Source organism: Sylvia atricapilla, chromosome 2 (genome assembly GCF_009819655.1).
Source record: "Sylvia atricapilla isolate bSylAtr1 chromosome 2, bSylAtr1.pri, whole genome shotgun sequence".
In the NCBI taxonomy this organism is placed as follows: domain Eukaryota; kingdom Metazoa; phylum Chordata; class Aves; order Passeriformes; family Sylviidae; genus Sylvia; species Sylvia atricapilla.
The window spans coordinates 49275616-49296020 of NC_089141.1; the positions used below are offsets into that span (position 1 = coordinate 49275616).

General features: G+C 42.1%; 1 protein-coding gene across 2 annotated transcripts; it reads left to right on the forward strand.

Moving 5' to 3' along the window:
- The first annotated feature begins 13920 nt into the window (after nucleotides 1-13920).
- On the forward strand, nucleotides 13921-19858 carry SERTM1 (serine rich and transmembrane domain containing 1). Of its 2 annotated transcripts, XR_010745861.1 has the most exons (4): nucleotides 13921-14054; nucleotides 14147-14234; nucleotides 18129-19060; nucleotides 19708-19858. XR_010745861.1 is itself a non-coding variant. In XM_066339529.1 (3 exons), exon 3 carries the CDS (start codon nucleotides 18313-18315, stop codon nucleotides 18634-18636), a length of 324 nt encoding a protein of 107 aa, XP_066195626.1. In that variant the 5' UTR covers nucleotides 13921-14054; nucleotides 14147-14234; nucleotides 18129-18312; the 3' UTR covers nucleotides 18637-19722. The 2 variants fall into 2 exon arrangements, 1 of the variants encoding a protein (XP_066195626.1); XM_066339529.1 differs by having other exon boundaries at nucleotides 18129-19722.
- The last annotated feature ends 547 nt before the right edge of the window (nucleotides 19859-20405 follow it).

Genomic DNA, 20405 nt, shown 5'->3' on the forward strand with positions numbered 1-20405 from the left:
TACCTAAGGTTATCACACAGTTCATAGATTTGCTCTGACTTTGATGAAAAAAGGACACTACAGAAAAAGGCAATGCTACCTGAGGGACAAAAAGAAGCCGCAGCCACTGACCTTTGAGATGTTAAAATTATCAAAAAAAATCCCATTTCTCAGAATTATAATGAACTTCCTTTCCTTACACTGCTTATTTTTTCTCAGCTCATAATTTATTACTGTATTAAAAAAATAAAAAAAAAGTCTCTTCTAAAGAGAGAGAGGACTCATTTGGGAATATTTCATCTGACATAAATAGATGGGCTGCAGTAGCTGTGCTTCATCCCCTGGGTAAAAGGCAGCCCCACGTGAGATCTGTCTTGCGTTGTGGGTTTGTTTTCCCTTCTTGCTGTGGGCTCTGCAGCTGGCTCTGTAGGCTTCAAACAGGAGGCTCCTGAAGAGATTCGGCTCTACCATTTTTGCTTCTGCTATTTTGTGGAGATGAGATTGCTCTTTTGGCGGGATCATTTATCTTTGTGATGGAGGTCCTGATTTTCAATTATACTTAGGCCACTTTGGAGCACTCTGGCAATGTAATGGGTCTTTAGAATCATCTCAGATCACATTTGCACCCCCTTTAAAGCACTTCTGCTCTGACAGAATGGTATTAGATGATTGTTGAGTACATGGGCATCAGATTTGTAATGGTTTGATTAACTGACATCTATAACTATCTTTTGAAAATTACATGAACATTAGGATGTCACAGGTGAGGATAGCAGGGTAGGATATATCCAGTATTTGTAAGTGGATTGATCATCTGATACAGGTGCAATAGCAGCCAAGAGTGTGCCTGTGAGCAGACTAAATACAAAATTACACCTGAAATGGCATATCAGTGAAAACAGTAGTTGTACTGACTGACGGAGCGATGGGCTTTTGGAAGAGCTTGTGGATTGCAGTGAAGGCAAAGGTACAGAACAACATTAGAATTTGGAAATCCTGGCTTGGCACATAAAGCTCTTCTGGCTCCAAAGTGAGATCTATGTGAACAGAAAACCCTTTCCAGATGGCAGTCACTGTCCCCTCCAACTTAAGTAATAAAATGAAATGTATATACATATATATTTAAAAAATAAAAGGGGTGGGAGTTTGCTGGTTGGATTTTCCTTAAAATACTTAATTGTAGGTGTATATTTGGAGATGAGTGCACAAGATTCCAACACAGATAGTGGAGAACTGGGGCTCAGGGGCTCCATGCCATTTGAGATGCCCTTAGGTATCCTGCCTGCATCTTAGTTACCAGGTTAGAAATCTGAATGCTCCCTGTAGGCCCTGTTCATATCTACCAGCACTCCCACTCTACATGTCTCAGGTACCCCATGACATCTAAAATGTGATGGATGGTATCTGTGGGCAAGATGCCCTGGTTTAATATGTTTAATCTAATACTACCAATACTTAAGTAAACTAGAATCAATTTCATTGAAATAGGGTAATTTGACCTTACGAACTTAGGGAACAAAACATCTTGGTCCTTCTCACAGAGAGACAGATCATCAGAAAAACCACACATGTACACATGCCACCTTGTAACTGCTCTGCCTAGCAAAACTTCACGTGGAGCCTGAGTCTTTGTGAGGACAAGAAGTAATTAGCCACAAGACACAAATCTCCAAGAAAACAAATTTCTGCAGTTGCAATACTTGCAGAACTATTTATTCATTATAGGTTATGTATGAACTTCATTGTCTTTAAAAATCAAATGCTCATCTGGTTCTATACAGGATTTGCTGTTGGCTGTTAATGAGCCCTGATTCCCAGAAGAAGCAGAAGTCCCTGGACATAAAAAGACACCCCCATTTGACCTTGGGCATTATCTGTGTACTTAATGTACAGATATGTGCAGATATGGCCTAAACCAAGAGCCAGCTTATAAAAATTAAAAAGATTCTATGAAAAATGCAGACTACTAACAGACAGAGCTGATCCTTGCCAAGATTTTTTATCACGGGTAAGCAGCGTATGAGGCACTTGTCCCCTTAGTAGAATGTGAACCTATTAATATGACCCAAGTGATATTTAGGAAAATGAATAGTCCATTATTCCATAGGGGCCTCATTAAAGATAGCCTCTCCTGAGGTTTCTCAGTGGCAAAGTTTGTAAGTGGATTAGTAGGAAGCATGGAAAGAATGAATGAACTTCAGTGACTGCTCCTTATAATGACTCCAGGTAATTAAAAAGGCCAGAGCTATCTGGAGAATTCTACATCTAATACTGGTCTAACAGTATTTTAAAAACATCTAACGATGAAGTTAATTGAGCTTTAAAATTCACTTAGCTGGTCCTTGCATTAACAAGTAGCTTTTATGTGATGGAGGAATTAAAAGTTAAATATTGTCTCAGTAAGTCTTCAAAGACGTTTCGTATTTTCTGCTTTGGCCATTGTTAAATAGTAATGTTTATGCAAATTATAGTGCCAAAGCCTTTTCAGTATCAGAAAATGTTACCCTGAAAACTCATTAACTTTCAGCCACCATGTTCACAAAAATGTACAAGACAAAATGGGTGCTGAAGGCAGTGCTACAAGCTGAGTACAAATCCAGGCACTAAGAGGACATGGTCAGGTTCAGGAAGGTATTACTGTTCCCTGCCTTCTCCTGGGAGCTTGGTGAAGAATGAGGGGAGAGACAGTATTCACTGGTTGTCCAAATAGCAGGTTTTATTTTTAACCTGCATCTTAGTAGAAGAGCATTCTCTATATGTAAATATTTAAAGTGGAGAGCTCAGCTGAACAGATGAGGATCTGATTTTCTTGGGTGGAATTTAGTTCATTTAACTGCTATGTTCCTCTGTGTTGGAAGCTTAATGAAGCAGACCTTTCTGAGGATGTTCCTGAGTTCCTTAGACAGTCAAAATGAGAAAGAGAAATGGCTTTAAGGCCACCAGAGAAGGTCATGTACACCTAACTTCTGTACTCAAACTTCTAAGAATTCGCTTTGGAAGTTTTTACAGTCACCGTTTGCTTATTCCACCAGATAATGACTCTGAGCAGGTACAGGAAATCATATCAAGAACCATCAAATCAGTAATCATAACAATATTAACATGTAATTTTCCATATTTTTCTGTATTCTAAGAAAAGCTATTAAAAGCTATCCACTACAGCCATGCTGTCTCATAGACAGCCTAGTAGCAGCAGGAATGACACTGAGCTCTGGAGGCCCAATCACACATCTCCTTGATGTGATCTTTCCAGAACCTCAGAGGCAACCGGACCCATCCAGACCCTCAACCTGTTGCTCTGACTCCAAGGAAGTCTGTACTTACCTGACTGCAACTGTGTTAAAAAAAGTGGTTCTGTTTGTTACTTTTTTTTTTATTCTCACCATCTCAACACTACATGCATTTCTTTTTCTGCTTTACTGTCATCTTTCTTTCAAACCTTGTCTGAAAATATCTGTCACCCATTTCTCTGTTTAATACTCTTGGTATATTTTATCATTGCAAAACATTTTGAAACACATTTTGCATGAAAGACACAATCCTGAGGAAGGGCCAACTCACACTGTGTTGTTTGCATAGAGAGCATGAAGGAGGAAGAGCAATAAAAGAGCAACTTAATTACTTTGGAGCTGCGGTGCTTCCTGCTGCCACAGCCTCTGCATGAGGTCCTGACGCAGCCACCAGCTCTGGTGAGGGAGGCTTGATCTTGCTGACAACTCCTCTGGTGCTGCTTTGCCCAGTGTCACTGAGCAGCTCACAGGAAATGAACAACCCACAAAGAGTGATGTAGAGGAGAGGACATCAGTGATGTAGCCCAGGCTAAAAAATTCACAGAAACAGCAGTGACCTCCAAAAAGCACAAAAGCCTTTCTGCCATGTTCCTCTTTTTGCCCTGTTCTTCTCTCCTCTGCTGAACAAATCATAACCTCTTCTAGCAGTGCTGTTCACCTCCCCTTGAGAGATGCTTTATCCAGGAAAAGAATGAAAAATCAGAGCACAGACGCAAAAAATAATTCTCACTTGTCGTCTAAGTACTTATATTTTTTGTACCTGAACAAGCTAGGATGATATGACCTAGACTACATTGCATATGTTGAGATCGTGAGACACAGTGGATAGATCTGGATCTGACTTCTCAGCTTCTTCCAGAGCCAAGGATGATGTCTGATGCTGTGGGAGAAGCACATTCATCAGTAGGAAGCATTTAAGAATTTTCTCATTCTTCAGTGGATTAGGCTTTGAGCAAAAATCCACAAAAGTAATACAAGTCCAAGTGATCATAGTTTGTTTCCTTTAGAAAGCACCGGGTTTTTTCTGGCCAGTCCCAGCAACAACATGCCTGGCTTAGCAGCCACTTCAGCTCTGTTGCATTTGCCTTTCCTTCTGTTCTTCTCCCTGCTTGACCTTGGGAAAATTGTTGCCATCTGTCCCAGGTTGCAACTCCACTGCTGGAATAATTGATCTATATCAGAAACCCTTCCACTGACATCTTTTTTTTCAAGATTCAAATATTTTGCTTTACCACTTTTGGTTCTCTTATCTCCTTAGAATTGTGTACCTAGGAACTTATCTATATGCAAAATCATTGCTGAGGACTTCAATGCACCATCTGTCTCTGTTTATATCCAGTGACATCCCAGACACAGGGCTTGTACCACAAACTCTCTACATCTAGTCTGAGTATACAAATAAGAAAGAGTATAGCAAATTGTCTGTATTTTTTAAAATAGTTACAGCAGGATTAATCACCTCTAATCTAACCACTGCCAGTACTGAAGTAGGTGTCTGTAACCTTTCCTTACAGTTTCAACAGGCTCTGTGTGCTATTTCCACAGAAGTTAATGTAATCAGCAAGTTCACTGTCAAATGTGCCCTTTTCTGCAGTGGCTGCAAGTTAAAGTGAGCTAGTGGTCTGCTTCCAGGTTAGGGATATCATAGCACTAACTGATACTCTAATCTTTTTTTGTTCATATGCCATGCATGTGACTTTCCACTCTGAAAAGCCAAACCTAAAAAAAAAACAAAACAAAACCAAACAAACAAAAAACCAAAATACAACAAACTCCGCCTCCAAAAAAAAAAAAAGCCAAAAAAACCCAACCAACAAAAACCAACCCACCCCAAACCCACAAAAATACTGATTTCCTTTTTCACAGATGAAATATGGACCATTTTTGCCGCTTAAAAGTCAAACCCATCTCTTGTATGTCATTGAACTCACTGGTTATTATCAAGGAGAAATATGGCTCATTCTTGGGAATGATTTTTCCTTTAAGCTTTGTCTTTTTCCTACTTATTCATATGTCTTGTTCCTCCAAGACTGTCTCATGCCATTCCAAGTTAGTCTTCCACTGAAAATGTGTAAACTGTATCAAAGAAAGCACATCTCACAGAAGTGCCTCCACAGCACATTATGGACTGCACAGCTCCCTAAGAGCAATTTAAAATGAAGAACAACCTTTTCCAACATCCTTTCAGATCTGCACATGGACATTAGCCAGACACAAGACTGAGCTGCAGAGGGTGCATTAAACTCCCCATCTGCTCTTCACAGTGCTCATCACTGATGTCTAACCCACAGTAAAGTCATCACCATTGATGTCTAACCCACAGCAAAGTCATGTGGCCAAAAAAAGCCATAGTGGATGAGACAAGTATACCAGAAGCCAGATGAACCCTTCTTTCCTCAGTGTCCGTGTTAGGAAATGCATCTGATCCAGCCAACATTTTCTCAATATTTCATTCCAGAGCATGTGATATCTGTAGGTAAGTCATTCTCCAAATGAACTAGGGAAGCCAGGTTCTGTTCTCATTTATACTACCTTATTATCTCAGTTGATCTTAGCACAACTATTAATTCACTCCAGCGTACATGATGTCAGAGTATCCCTGAGGGTCTCAGCAGCCAGCCAAAAACCTGGCATAGTTTTCAAAAGTCATCTGCACTTTCCAGGAAACCTCCTTTCTAACCCATTCCTTCACTCGGTCCAGTTCCCGTTACAGTGATCCCTCTGCAGACGCTCTGCTCCGAAGGAGCCCGCATTTCCCACGGGCAGCTCTGCCCGGTGGGATATGGACTTAATATTGGATCGGTTTGTTGTTTTGTTTAAGGGACCAGCCCCGGCTCGTTTCAGGGGTGTCTGCCGTGGGACGGTAAGAGCCAGGTGTTGATGCGGGTTTGTACGATGCCCGGTGGCTTCCCATCCCCTAACGCCGGTGAGGTGCGGGCTCGCCCCGCTTCCAGGCAGCGCCTCGCCCGGGCTCTCACACAGAGGGTGCTCTCGGCAGAACCCAGGCCCTGCCCCAGCACAGACCGCCCCGGCCGGGCCCCGGGGCAGCGGCCGCCCCGCCCGGCGCGGCCCCGCCGCCGTGCCCGGGGAGCGCGGGGAGGGCGAGGGGCGGGCCGGGGGCGGCGCTGCCTCCGCGGCCGTGCGGGACGGCGGCGGGAGCCGGGCCGGGGCCGGGGCCGCGCAGGGGAGCGGCGGAGAGCGGAGCTGCCCCAGCGGGACGGCTGCGGGCAGGAGGGTGCCGCGCTGCCGGGTGCGCCTGAGCCGGAGCATCCCGAGCCGGAGCATCCCGAGCCGGAGCATCCCGGCGGCATCAGCCGTCTGCTTTTCGAGGGAGGTGGACACTCCGGGTGCGGGGTGTTTTTTTCTGCGCCTGTCCCTCGCTCGGTGCGCGTTGTTGGTGCCCTCGGTGCGGCTGCCCGGCGGCCGGGCGCTGCCGCTCGCACATCCCCGCAGCGCCGGGGCCGCCCGCTCCCGCTGTCCGGCGCCGCGCCGCCTGAGGCGGGTCCCGGCGGGTCCCCGGCGGGTTTGGGAAGCCGCTGTCCGCCCTGGAACAGCTCCCGCCGTGCCTCGCCCGTGCTGCTGCTCCGAGGGAGCATCCTCAGCGGTTTGCCTGTGCTGTACCCAAGGGCATTTGATTTTCGCAAGCGTTTAACCGAGGTACGTGTTTCGTGGCCTTTGCTTGATCGTTCTCAAACGTCTTTTGGAAAGAACCTGTATATAGCCTAACTCACTTCGTGGGTTGGCGGAGTGCATGAATTGAACGAACGCTTCTTGGGTTTGGAGAAATTGCTTTCGGCGGAGGCAAAAAGAGGAACGCTCTGTGAGAGCGTGGGGACAGCACGGGGCTGCACAGCCTCTGGAAGGAGGGATGCGGAGACAAGGGAGGCACGGGCTGCTTTCTTTTGCTGAAAGATGCTGCAGCCCAGGGGTGTGATAGCACAGACCATTGGGTCACCACTGTGCAAGCAAATTCTTGGCTCAGCGGGCATAAGCACAGACTGCCGCCCGTGTGCTCTTTCACGTTGTTTGCAGAGAGATGATGGGAAAAGGATTGCTCCCTCTGCAAATAAATTGTAACCTGCCTATCCAATGTAGTGGGAGAAGAGCTGAGCTTAGGCAGCACAGCATGAAAAAAAACCCCACAGGATGGATGCACAAAAATGTGCCCTTTGCAAGCACTTTATGTCTGCCTAAAAGCTGCAGGCTGTTTCAACATCATCTTGCTAGATGTAATAAAGTTTGGAACAGAAATCAAGTGAAGCAAACTCTTCCTACCCTTGCAAATGATAAACAGTTAGAGGGAAATTGTGAAAATAGTGGTAAAGGGCTGAGAATTTGCCACACTGATTAACATTTATTTAAGCAAAGACAATTAGAATGCATACTAGCTATTGTTAAATTAATTCTTAGCTAATTATAGCAGAATGGAAGAAAGATGAATAGGAGAAATGTGTAAAATCTGGACCATATAAGATGCATGCAGTGCTGGCAGTTTTATTATGATAAGGGATCCAGCTGGAGTGTCATATCTGTTTCCTTGTCATTTTGCTTTTTACTGTTATTTTGAACCCACTGTAACTTTCCTGTGCCTGAACACACGAAAACAAAAGGCAACCTGAAACCACCAGCTGCCTTCTCTCTGCTATTATGCCTAGAAGGGCTTGTTCCCCATAGGGACGGGTGCTGGTTTTAGCTATGTACTGACTGCCTTCCTTTCCCACCTCTTCCTCAGACTGGGTCACCCCTACTGCCCAAGGCAGGGAAAAGAAAAGGCAGGCATGTCCCCCCTGCATCCCCCATGTTTCCCCAGCTTTCCTGTGCTCTGGCACACAGCCTGGCCTGCCTGCAGGCTGCTACTTGCTATATCCAGGATACAGGCTGCAGGACCTGGAACTGATGGGGAAAGGGTCTATTTCATCATCCAGGACTATCACCGTGTATGTATGTATGTGAACATATTTGGCTTAGGAAGTTATTGCCGTGGGCATTTTGTTAACCTTTTCAGATGTAAAAGGCTGAAGTGGGATAGCTTGCCTCTGCCAAGTGTCTTTGTTCATAATTGGGTCTTACTGGTGCAGTGCAAGTTGTAAGTTGTATTCTGCAAATTCCCCATCAGAGGTAGGAAGCAATGGAGCCTTTTCTCCTTGCACCCCATCTACACAGAAACAGAAGAGGAATTATCTCAACAACAGAGTACATTCAGAAGTTGCTGAAAAATCTGATGTTTCTGATGGGTCTGAGACTTGGAATCTAAATACTAAAAAGTCAGTATATTTTCATCTCTACCTCCTGCACTCTTTTGCAAGCAGTCCTCTCCCTGTGTCTTCATGACTGCGGTTGTCTCCTTTTCCTGGCTTGCGCAGAGGAATTCCTGTTACGACATATTCAATCCTTGGTGCTGCTGCAAAACCCACCTCTTAGCCTGACACTTTGTCTGCATCTCCCATCTTCATCAGTCCTTCTGCTGCTCCCTCTTTCCTCCTGCACTGGACATGTCAGTCTGAGGGTTTGCTTTCTTTCAAGTGTCCTTGACAGTCGCCCTGTTCATGATGTACCGAGTCTCCTGTTTTCCCAAGATGTACCCTGGGCTTTGATCAGCCTGTGCCCTCAACATCTTTTTCCCTCAAGCCATCATCTCTGCATTTCTCTGAGCTTCACCTTGTGCTTGCTTGTAGCTTCATATAGGCACCTTGTCCATCATTCCTTTAATTTCCTTGAAATGCCCCAGCGCATTCGCTTTGGTTTGATGCCTTCAGCAGCCATCTGGTCAGATGCTAAGACAAGCCCTCACCCATGCTGTCACCTTCCCTGCCACTGGAATTACTCTTGCTCTGGACTGGAGCACAACAGTGTCCTCTAAAGCTAGGACATCTGAGAGGCAGTTGTTGAACAGATCACTCTATCTAGCACCAGCAGAAACTCTCCTTCCATAGCCTACATTATCCTCACTTGCTCTTTTTTGGCATTTCAGGTGCAACCCTGCCCCCTTATGCTTGCACAGCTCAGCGTGGCTTGCTGCAGCTCCCTTTGCAATCCTGTCGACTCTTTGCCTAAGTTGTTGCAGTCTGTTTAGCAAACAGGGACTATATGTGAATATAGTGGCGCACAAATTTGCCATGGTTTCTTTGTCAGGGGAGGGCACGCATGCAGTCTGTGTCAGTAAAATAAGGAATGGCATTAGGATGGGGATCTTCTGTTACAGCAGTGAAGGCAAACAGAGAATCAAAGCAGAAAGATGTTTTCTTACTTTTCTTGGTGAAACATGCTGAGGTACCCGAGTCAGGAAGAAGAGTTACAGTGAGCCGAGTTACTGTGATAGCACATCCATGCCTAAAACTCCCTTGACATTTAAGTGTACAGTATGTAGTTGATACTGCATCTGCCTTTTTTTTTTTTTTTTTTTTTTTGAGAGAGAGAGAAAAAAAAAATCTGAAAATTATGCATTAACAAAAATTTCTGTTGAATCAAGTGTAAAAAATCAAGTGCTTGACATTTTTCGATGTGATATGTTTTTTTAAAAATTGTGATTTATAAAATGTGTGATTTATACCTGTTGTTTTTATAAAATATATTGAAATCAGTATATGAGCTGAATTTTGTAATAGAAAAGTGTTTTCTTATTGTTCAGGACTCTGCTTCCTGGGTCTCAGCTTTGTTACTTAAGGACCAATAACCCCACTGACTTGCTAAGTCAAGTTAAATGGCACTTACTGTTCAGCAAGCTTCTTGCTGTAGTCTTCCCAGAATTCTCCAGAGGCAGGAGTGGACGTGCCTGCATGGAGTGTGGGAGATGAGGGCTCTCAGGTATGCTCGTGCGTGCAGCCATGTCATTGGCACTGGGCAGGAGGAGGTGCTGCAGCACTGGGAGAGACAATAGAGACCTTAAATTCATTCAGCTCCAGATTTGGCCACACTTCGTCCTAAAACTGAAGGGCTTGTAGATGAAGGGGATGTGTATGATATTTTTGAGGAGTTTTTCCTCCTCTACCTGGAGCTGAACCTGAGGGTCTAAGCATTGCAAGTTTATGGTTTCCCACATGAGTGTGATGGAAAATGAAAGCAAGCTCTGATAACAAGGAGTGCTTGCCCTGGAGCTTGGTATTTTATCTGGTAGGTTTTGGTCTGACTAAACTGTGCAGGAGCTGAAGCACTGTCCCATGAGAAGTGTAGTGCCTTCAGGAAGGGCAAACAGTACACAGCCCCTCACTGCACTGGCTGCTTGGCCTCAGCTGTGGAGTCCAGTGCTGCTCTGCCTGTATCAAATAAAAAAGGTGGTTTTGGGGAGCCTATGTGAAGAGTCAGGCATGAAGTAGCAAAGCTTTATTCACTTTTGTTTGTTCTGAGATTAATTACATCACTGCTATGCCACACACACGTGTGCTGGATGGAATCTCCTGAGAGGCTTATCAGTTGGTGGGATGCTCCACACAGCCTTCGGAAAGAAGGTATAGCAGGAATGGGACAACTCAGCCATGAAAGAAGGCAACAAGGCAGAAGCAGCTGAAATACTTTCATACACTTGTTCAAAAAAAACAAAGCAAAATGGGTTTTAATGGAATTTTCATTTCTCATTAAGCAGCCATTCCACACTACACTAAATTTTCTGTTCAAACAGAACTTCCAAATCAGATGTTGCAAGAAATCAAACAAGAAGTCATTACACAAAATGCAGAAGTTAAGGATTCCTGACATCTGCTGGTTTCTCCTCTTCCCTGGCTAACCTTGCCCTGGACCTCCTTTCCAGCTGGGCACCCAGGATCTGTCACTTTGACAGTGATACCTTAGTGGCTGTTTTTGACTATAGAAGTCAATTACTAAGATTGAAAGCTGTTACGGGCAACCAAATAGCTGTGTGAACCTTCATGTCTTCTCTGCCTGATTACCCACTGTCATTAAACTCTGGGAGCTCAGATCTGTTTGAGGTTTCTCCCTGGGTTGAATTTGGCCGGGAGTGGCAACAAAAGTTATTCAGAGTGGCAATAAGGGGAATAAACTTGGGACTGGACACTAAGAAACCAAATATGACCCATCACTATGGTCAGCAAAGAGTAGGCTGTTGAGTTTTGGGTGGGGTTTTTTTTCAGCAACCTATATTTTTTCCACAGGGAATTAAAATAAAATAAAATAAAATAAATTTTAAAAAAATTAACAAACCAGCACAGGAAGGAGACTGATTTCCTTGGTAACTGTATTCTTTGGATCAGATTGATGGTCTCACTGGAGGCAAGACCAAGAGGGCCCCATTTCTCTATCTAAGGTCTCAGATGCACAGCAGTGAGAATCCTTACCTGATACAGGGAACAGATAGATCCCTACTCCTTGCATATCTTACTGGCACAGTGAATGAATACACTGTTTGGGCCAAATCCTTCTGTAGGCTACTAATGCAGCTGAAATGGTAAAAATAGCTGTGAGGGGCATTAGAGTGGTGCAAGAGGATGAAGGATACAACTGTGTATGGCAAGGGGTCTTCTGAAGATAAGCTTGTTGATGTTCTGGTCCAAGTATTTCTCTGTTCTTCAAAGATAATTAAAGCTCTGCCCTCCCTGCCTCACTGTGTACACTTGCCATTTGAATATGAATGCCTGCACTTAGCAAGCCTCGAGGATGTCTTGTGTTTTTCACTTTGTGTTTAATCAGCCCAGGATTTGGTAGGCTCTGGTCCTCTCTCCTGGCTGGAGATTGTGGCACTGCTGTATTGAATGAAGAGCTAAATAGGCAAAACCAATGCTCTGTGTATCTGGGGGGAGATGGATTAACAAAGATTCTACCAAGAGAAAAGAGCAAAATAATTTGCCTTGGTTGAAGATACAGTCCTATTGCAGAGATCTATGCCTCTTTTCTCCAGGAAAGAAATAAAAGAGGAAAAGGCTCTCTGCTACGAGCAGACAAAACTGAGGGGCATAGGGTAGAGCTCTTGGCGATGTGAGGCATATTTGCCAGAGAAAACACATACAGGGGCTGTGGCACCCCCTCTCCATCCTGTACCACACCTGCCTCAGCCACAGAAACAGTTCTGGGCAAGGTGACGAGGGTGCATGCCCTCACATCCAGATCACATGCTGGATCCATCTCTGGGACAGCTGACTTTGGGGTTCACCTACAGCATCCTACCTCTCCTTCACAAAGAGATGGTCGAGAAGCTGTCTGACTCCCTTTGGATGGAGCATTAGTATAATCAATGTTATCAAAACATTTGGATTTCAACAATACTGTCTTTTAACAGCTGCACTAGATAATATTCTTTATTGAACTTGGAGAGGCTTAAACCAAAAGTGATTCAGTGACTGAAGGGATGAAAGCAGCGCAACAATGTATCAACATCCATCCCCAGAGATCTGCTTCTCTAACGCAGTCAAACCAAATGTGCTGAAGGGGCAGAGCTTTAAGATCTGATTCTGAAAGTGTCTTTTCTCTCCCAGAGGGGAAAATCTGTTTGAGTGGCCCCTCTTTTTGCTTTAATCTGTATCATCTGGGATTGTTTCTTCATAAACAAGAAATTCAATTTACTTTATTAAAAACAATTTAGGGGCTATGTTTTAATTTTAGGTATTGAATGCATGTAGCACACAAAATTCTTCTAGCTATTCTTGTGCTTATAACATATTCAGTTTGGTTATTTCAGGTATATGGAAATTTTAATTGCAGATAGTTGGAAATAAAGAGAATGAATAAATAATAGGGTGTAATCCAAAAGACCTGATTCCTGGCAGGAGTCTTCAGGGTATAATGCAAAATGAATTGGACAGCAGATACAGTGTTCTAGTGCTTTAAAAGGTGCCAGGGGACAGATGTCTGTCTTGGTCCTGGGGCACACTGCAGAAGAAGAGAAAGGTGTTATCAAAGCCTGTCTGTAAATCAGAGTTCAGGATCGTGGTTTTGATACTGTACATGCCGTGCTGTAACTGGGCAGCAGAAGGATGTTGTCAGCAGGAATAGAACACAAGCCAGGATTCCAGTTGCTTTGGTTTGGTTTCTTTCCTGAAATTTCTGCCAGTAAGAGCAGTCAAAATTCAGCCCTTGTCCTTCCTTTATTTTTTAATTATTGTAGTTATTACTAAACTCTTCCACTTTTATTTGCTTTTTTATAGGGGCTTTTCTCAGCATACAGTCCCTTTAGATTTGGGCGTGATCACCAACCACATTCTCCTCGCTGGACATTCAGCCTCTATTTCCATATCTTCTTCTGCTTGTAAGTATTTTATTCTTTCTCCTTGCTCATTTTTCTTTTACTTTTAAAGACCAGATTTAACTCATGGGTTCTGGGTCTGATCCCAGGTCACGACATCATTGATTTACATTGATATAAATGACTCTGTAATCCGCAGATCCATGGGAAATGTAAATTAGAGAATCATTTGAGCATATCTTTATTAATCTAAGTATCCTTATGGCTCAGAGGGTTTCCTTTTTCCAACCCCACACAAACCCTCAAACAAAATATAACTTGATTTTAACCTGCAACCAAGCCATCGGGGGGGTCTAGTCTTCTTAGATTTTCAATGAAATAAATTTAAATCATATTAAATCAAAATAAAAAAATGAAATTAGATCATTAATTAAAAGGGAAACTTTGCTTGTGGCAGGAAATAGTTTTTCTTTTCCTTCTGTCTTTTATTTCATTGAGTCAGTTGGCAATTGGTCCCATTTCCCAGGCAGAGTAGAAAAGGGATTCTCTGCTCCTGAAAGGTCTATCTGTAATGGGAAAAATAAGCATTCTACTTACTTGTGGTCTTGTAATTGCCAAAGGCATGAATGCAAGAAGCATTAAGGATCATATTCTTTGTAAGCTCCAAGCTAGAAGTCATTCTTTGCCTTTCCTACCTACATTTTCAATGGAATAAAATGTTGCTCACATATTTATTTTTCCTGTCTAGGGCTACTGTCTTATTTAGTTGCATGATGTTAAACTGCTACATTTTTCTAGTCTAGAGCATACTGCCTTTCAAGACTGAAGTGTTCCTGGTACTTAAAATTCATTCAGTCCTTTAGTAAGAGCATAAAAACATATTTTTATTTGCATTAAATGTTTTGTGTTACATGTTTGCTGGAAGGGCAATATTGGCAATATAGGAAGGAAATAAATGTAGAAAACAAAGGTGGTGAGGGGGAAGATGAAAGTATTAAACCAGGGGCTCCCTGGCCTTCATACATAGATCAATCTAGTGAAAACTTGCTGCCAGCTTTTGGAACCAATCACTATGATAGCAGAACTTGGGGAGGGGCAACACATCTTTAGAGATGGGTAAGTCTAATCTTAGAACTGGCATCACCATATCAGCTGGGGACCTGCACAGTCTTCCTCCTGCTCTTCCTGCCCTGTTACAGCATATTGAAATTTGGCCAGATGAGGGACCTCTCGGTTGTAACTATGCTAAAGGCAAATTAAGATCTCATCTGTTAAGAGATATTTATAATAAGGGCTTTCTAGGATACTGTCTACCTGTAGAGAAACAGTTCATAAGAGATTGTGATAAAAATGTTAGTTTATGTAATATACAAACACTAATTTTCTTTGATGTCAATTTGTCTCTCTGCTTAAACATTTTGAAGACACTGAAACAGCCAAGGTATTTCTCAGCTTGTAGTCACAAAAATACAGGAAGAACCAAGAAAACAAAGTGCTTTTCTGTGGCTGATAAACTCACAAGAAATTGAGTCAACTAGACTTATCTTTGCTGCCTGTTCCTCAGTTTTTAGGGTTTCAGTGGTGTGAGTACATGTTGTTAAATTACATCTGACTGGGCCTGGAGAAGCTGAGTTTTTGCATTAAGATACATGAAGCGATACAATACAGATGGTAAAGCATTTATGACATTGGGACTATGAAAAAGCTCTGTTCATGCCATCCTGGAGAGTGTTGCAGTCTCATTTAACATCCTCTTTAGTCTGAAGTGGGAGATGGTGACTGTCTCAGCAGTGCTAAAGATTACATTACATACATTACATATAATTTGGCACTCAGGGCATATGCTAGTTGTGAGGCCTCTGATGCTCCTGACCACATCTCCATTTCCTTACAAAGTGGATTTTCTGGCAAGTACCACCAGGTATGCACTGGTGGCTAGCTTTGGCATGGCTGCCCAGGCGTGGTACTGCTGGTACCTATGGCTGGCCTCTTACACAGTGATGCCTTATCTGATCCCTCACCTGCTCAGTTTGCCCTTTTTCTGGTGAGTGCAACCCTGCCCATCTCCTGCTTACCACACCACAAAAGAAATACGAAAAACTCCAGTTGAGCCTGCCTACAGTATCTGACAAGCTGGCTTACCCTGGAATAAGGGTGGTTGTCCTCACCTGTGAAAGGTATTTATACTAAGGACATGAATGAAGAAACAATGCACAGCTGGGCAAATATACCTAAGCAGTGGCTCTGGTTGAAAAGCCAGGACATACAAATGACACCATATATCTAGGAGAGCCTTTCCTTTTGTGCCAATGCTCATATTTGAGGACCAGAGTAGCAGAGCAAGGTTTTGCTTTCTTATACATCTAAAACCAGCAGTGTGGAGGTAGAGTCTGTTCCTTCTTGGACCAGTGAATTGTTTTACTGAAGTGTGTGAATCTTCTAGGCAGATTGTCCATCAGAGCAGCAAGGCTGTGCAACAAGGGAGCAAATAGCATCAAGAAAACTCATCCATAGTCAGAAAGGCAGAGTATGATCTGGGGCTTTCAGCAGTGAGGCTGGACTGGAGGAGTCATGGAGCCTCCACAAGTCACACAGCCCTGTCCTAGCACTGCAGAGGTGCCTCTGACAAAGTAATCCAGATCCACCTACACCACAAAATCTGAGTCCCCCAGCAGCCAGGTGCCAGTTTTGCTGTCCCAGGAGTTTTCAAGAGTGGTTAATTGGAAAATCACCTCTTGTCAGACAGAGTTCTCTATCTGCAGTCATTCAGGAACAATACTTGCAATCCATTCTTTGCTTTAAACCAACTTAGCTTTCCAAAAACACATAAGGGAAAGGCAGGGACCACTGCAGAATGTGAAGACTTTGCCTCAGTGGTTCATTTCCAAGTCAATTTACAGCTCTCAGAAGGACAACAGGGTTATTGCAGTTTACCAGCTTTGCCATTATACTTTGAAGTCAGTGGCAAAATTCCCAGTCATTTTTGGGGCTAGGTCTGGGCTAAATGTTACGATGTTGTTGTATTTAGTTTTCAGAAATGCAAAAAAAGAAAAAAAAAATTACCTAACAAGAAAGTGATTACACACTATTATTTATTTATTCTCTGCCATCTGACTCTCTGGGGGTTATTTCTTCAAGAGGATCAAAGTTAGAGAGACAAACAGTTCATGGCACTTACCTTCTTCTCCCAGCAGAAGCAGGAGCCTGAACTGAAGCGATAGCTGTGGTGCACTGAATAAAACTACTCATGGCTTCATTTGGAATCAGAGTTTACAGTGTCTCTGACCTCACTACAAAATACTCATTTAAAAATAGCCTGGATGATGCTTTAAGATCTGTAAAAGTTCTGATTTAGCAAAGCACTCACATCTCTGCTTACCTGAGGTTCTGATTAGTCCTATTTAATATTATAAATTTTCCACTAACTTTAAAAAAAAGTCCCCCAAAATGCCAAAGTTATTCCTTGTAGCGGGGTCAAGTGCTAGTAGTAAAAGCAGGATGTAGTAGATTTCAAATCTGTGAAAAATTTAAAGGTTTTCAACTTCTGCCATGTTAAAGAATTCATGTGACTTAATTCCTTAAGTTATTCTAGAGCAATTCAATTAATAATGGATCTGATTTTCATTATGACAAGTAATTAAGAATAAACATCTTCTATATCAAAGCCTATCTTTTAAAAAGGATAAATTAGCTATAACACACTTAACTATTTCCAGAGCATGAAATGAACACACATTGTTCCATTAGTTAATTTTATATCACTAAATTAAAGACAGTTCAAAAGGAGTATAATCTCATAAAGATCTCTCTTTGTTCAGCCTGTTGTGACTTATTTCACGAGGTAAAACAAATATAGCTTCCTGTGGGGCTAAATACTATTAGGGCTATAAAATGGTTTTAATTTAGTATATTTTATGCATCACTATGAGTTATATACCACAACAGTAAGAAAATTTTTATCTGATACCTTCAGATACAGTTTTGTACTCCTGCATATCTTGCAGGCTATTGGGATTCTTGATTAAGACCACCAAAAGCTCCACTATAAAACAATAAACACAGTAAATAAACAGTAAAACAACATCTGAAATGCAACCTTTGTCCATAGTCCTCTCATGCTTGCTGGGCTGGCAGGGCTGCCCATTCTTTGGGATTTTGCTTGTAGGTGTCAAAAGCTGCATCACTCCACTAAAACATGCCTGCTATTGAGATCTCCATGGCAGAATTACAGCGAGGTACATTTTGACACTTGAAACTATTCAAAACATTTCATAAATACATAGTAAGAAAGCAAGTCTAGCAAATTTTCTAATTCTGAGTACCTCTGGCAAGACATTATGGAGTAAGTAGCTAATGGATTCATCAACAACTGATGTTGAGTGGCTTTGATCATCTAGGTTGAGGAGCTGAAGTTTCATTACTTGACTAGGTTCTTTTATCACAAGATAAATTTGGATTCCAATACCTCTGTCCTGTATAAAGTACATTTTTGATCGTTCTATTCTACAAATAACGCATGGTTGGGAAGAGTCAGTTTTAATTCATGAGGATTCAGTAGGATTTCTCCTAATCCCTGCATTTCAGAAAATTGAGATATAAAGAAAATTGCTAGCTAATTCTTTAAGAATTGCATTTTTTAGCTAAGAAATGTAACTCCTAAGACTTAAATTATATCAGGTGCACATTATCTGCTAGGAAATTAACCTTGATTTTTTTTTTCCCCCTTGCAGTACTGAAGGATAAAATCTTAAATTATCCAGGACTTGAGCAGTAAAGGATAAATTCATTCAGTGGCTGACCTGTCATCTCACCCTTGTGATGGAAAAATGTTTGCTTAAAATAAACTCTTTTTATGCCACTAAAACTGCCTTTGAATACAAGATCTGTTGTGATTTTTAAAACACAAACCCAATAATGTCAGAACTCGACCCTTCATCTGGATTTGTGGGAAACATGGAGAATGGGACTTTTCTGGAGCTGTATCCCACATCTCTTTCAACTTCAGTGGATTCATCACCTAGCCGTTTATCCAACGTCTATGTCTATGTTTCTATATTCCTTAGTCTCTTAGCTTTTCTCCTTTTGCTACTGATCATTGCACTTCAGAGGCTGAAAAACATAATTTCTTCCAGTTCCTCCTACCCTGAATACAACAGTGATGCTGGAAGTTCATTCACTAATTTAGAGGTTTGCAGTATTTCTTCCCAGCGCTCTGCTCTCTCAAACCTTTCTTCATGAAGATAAATGAAAGGAAACAGAGGGAATGGAAGAGCTTTGTCTAGCTTCTTGGGGAACTAGTGCATGCAACATATGCCTTAGAAGACTATAATCAAGAGATGTTTTTAAAAGTTTCCTTATTTTTTTCCCCTACTTTCCTTTTCTAGTCTTCATTTCCCCCTAAACTAATTTTCATTTTGGACAATGGATAATGATACCTGATCATAATTTCTTGCCTGTAATAGTGATGCTGTCTCTTTCTCCCACATAGACGGTGTTCATTAAGAGTATTCCTGCCAAATTGTAATACACTTTGACTGGATGTGTCATTTTTCTGCTCTAATTGTGACCCCTTCCCTGGTCTTGTGTCAGCAATATGCTGACTATTTTTATTTTCCTTTTTTAATCATATAAGGATTCCTGGATGAAATCTGTTGTAATCATGGTGGAATTAATTTGTTCTTTTAGAAAAATATTCTGTATAAAAGATACACTATATCAAATGCCTGTGTCTCCTTGAAATAAAAGTAAGGTGCAACTACGAGATTGTTTCCAGGAATGATTGGTGCAACTACAAGATTGTTATCCAGGAATAAGATAATCCCCATCTACAAAATAAAAGAAGGAGATGGCCTTCTCCTGAGATAAGATCACTAATGACCTGGTGATCATCTCCTGATTGGGACTTTATCTACAATCAGACCAGTGGACATGTGTGTGCCAAGTTCCCAAAAATCTAATCAGAAGTATCAGCTCTGCCCGGAATCCCATTCATCAGACCAGCAGAGGAAAAAAAAGAAATATGAATTTGAAAACATCTGCAGAGTGGACAATGGAATGAGGCAACTTTTTGCCTCAAGCAAGAAACACTGTATAAAACTGGACTGTGTGCAGGCAGGACTGATGAACGGGGAGGGATATGACTTTGCAGTCGCACCTTGAGTTTCACCCAGCATTTGATCCTGGGATCCATGCTGTCCAATTGATTTTGGCCTTTTCCATTAAATTCTAATTCACAAAATTCTATTAATAAATTGGCAATTTTTTAATGAAATTGGACTCATCATTTATAATGAATCCCTATTCCTAAAGTACAAAAAAAATCTATTTAAATTATAAATATTGGGACAATTTAAAGTTGTTGGTATTGTTTCCTTTTTTCTTTTTAATTTTCACATATTTTTCAGTATTTATTGATGTTTATAAAACACAACTAATTCTTGAAGAATGTTGCTTTTGTTTATCTGTATAAAGTCTGTATTTCAGTTTTTGAGTCTCTTTGGTTGACTTAGTAAAGTGACTACCATAACAATGCTCACATTTGAATGTGTATTTTTGCAGTTGCATCTCATTATCTCATTTGCCTAATGGCATGTTCCTCCAGGGGGCAGCTTTTGCTGCTGAATCATAAATACCACACAACTCCTTTTCATTCTTCACTGATACTGCAGCTTATTTTTACTGGATACCAGGACAAACCAGTGGTTTCTTGTAGAAGACCTGCATTCAACAAATACAGGTAGCAAGTACAGGTAGCTCCTAAACTGTCCTTTAGGCACATGATGTTTGTACTCACGTGAGCAGGGCCAGCAGGGCCAGAAAATGCTTATACTGGTGAGGACTTTCTGGGCCAGGCTTTCTCCTGTGATTTCAGAAATGCACAGTGGGTGGACCAGGACACACAGGACCTGCACAATGGGCTCTGACCTGCAGGAAGTGCAAGGTGTACCTGCAGAGGGTAGGAAGGGATGGACAGGAAAAATGGCAGTGGCTCTGCTACTTTTCCCCAA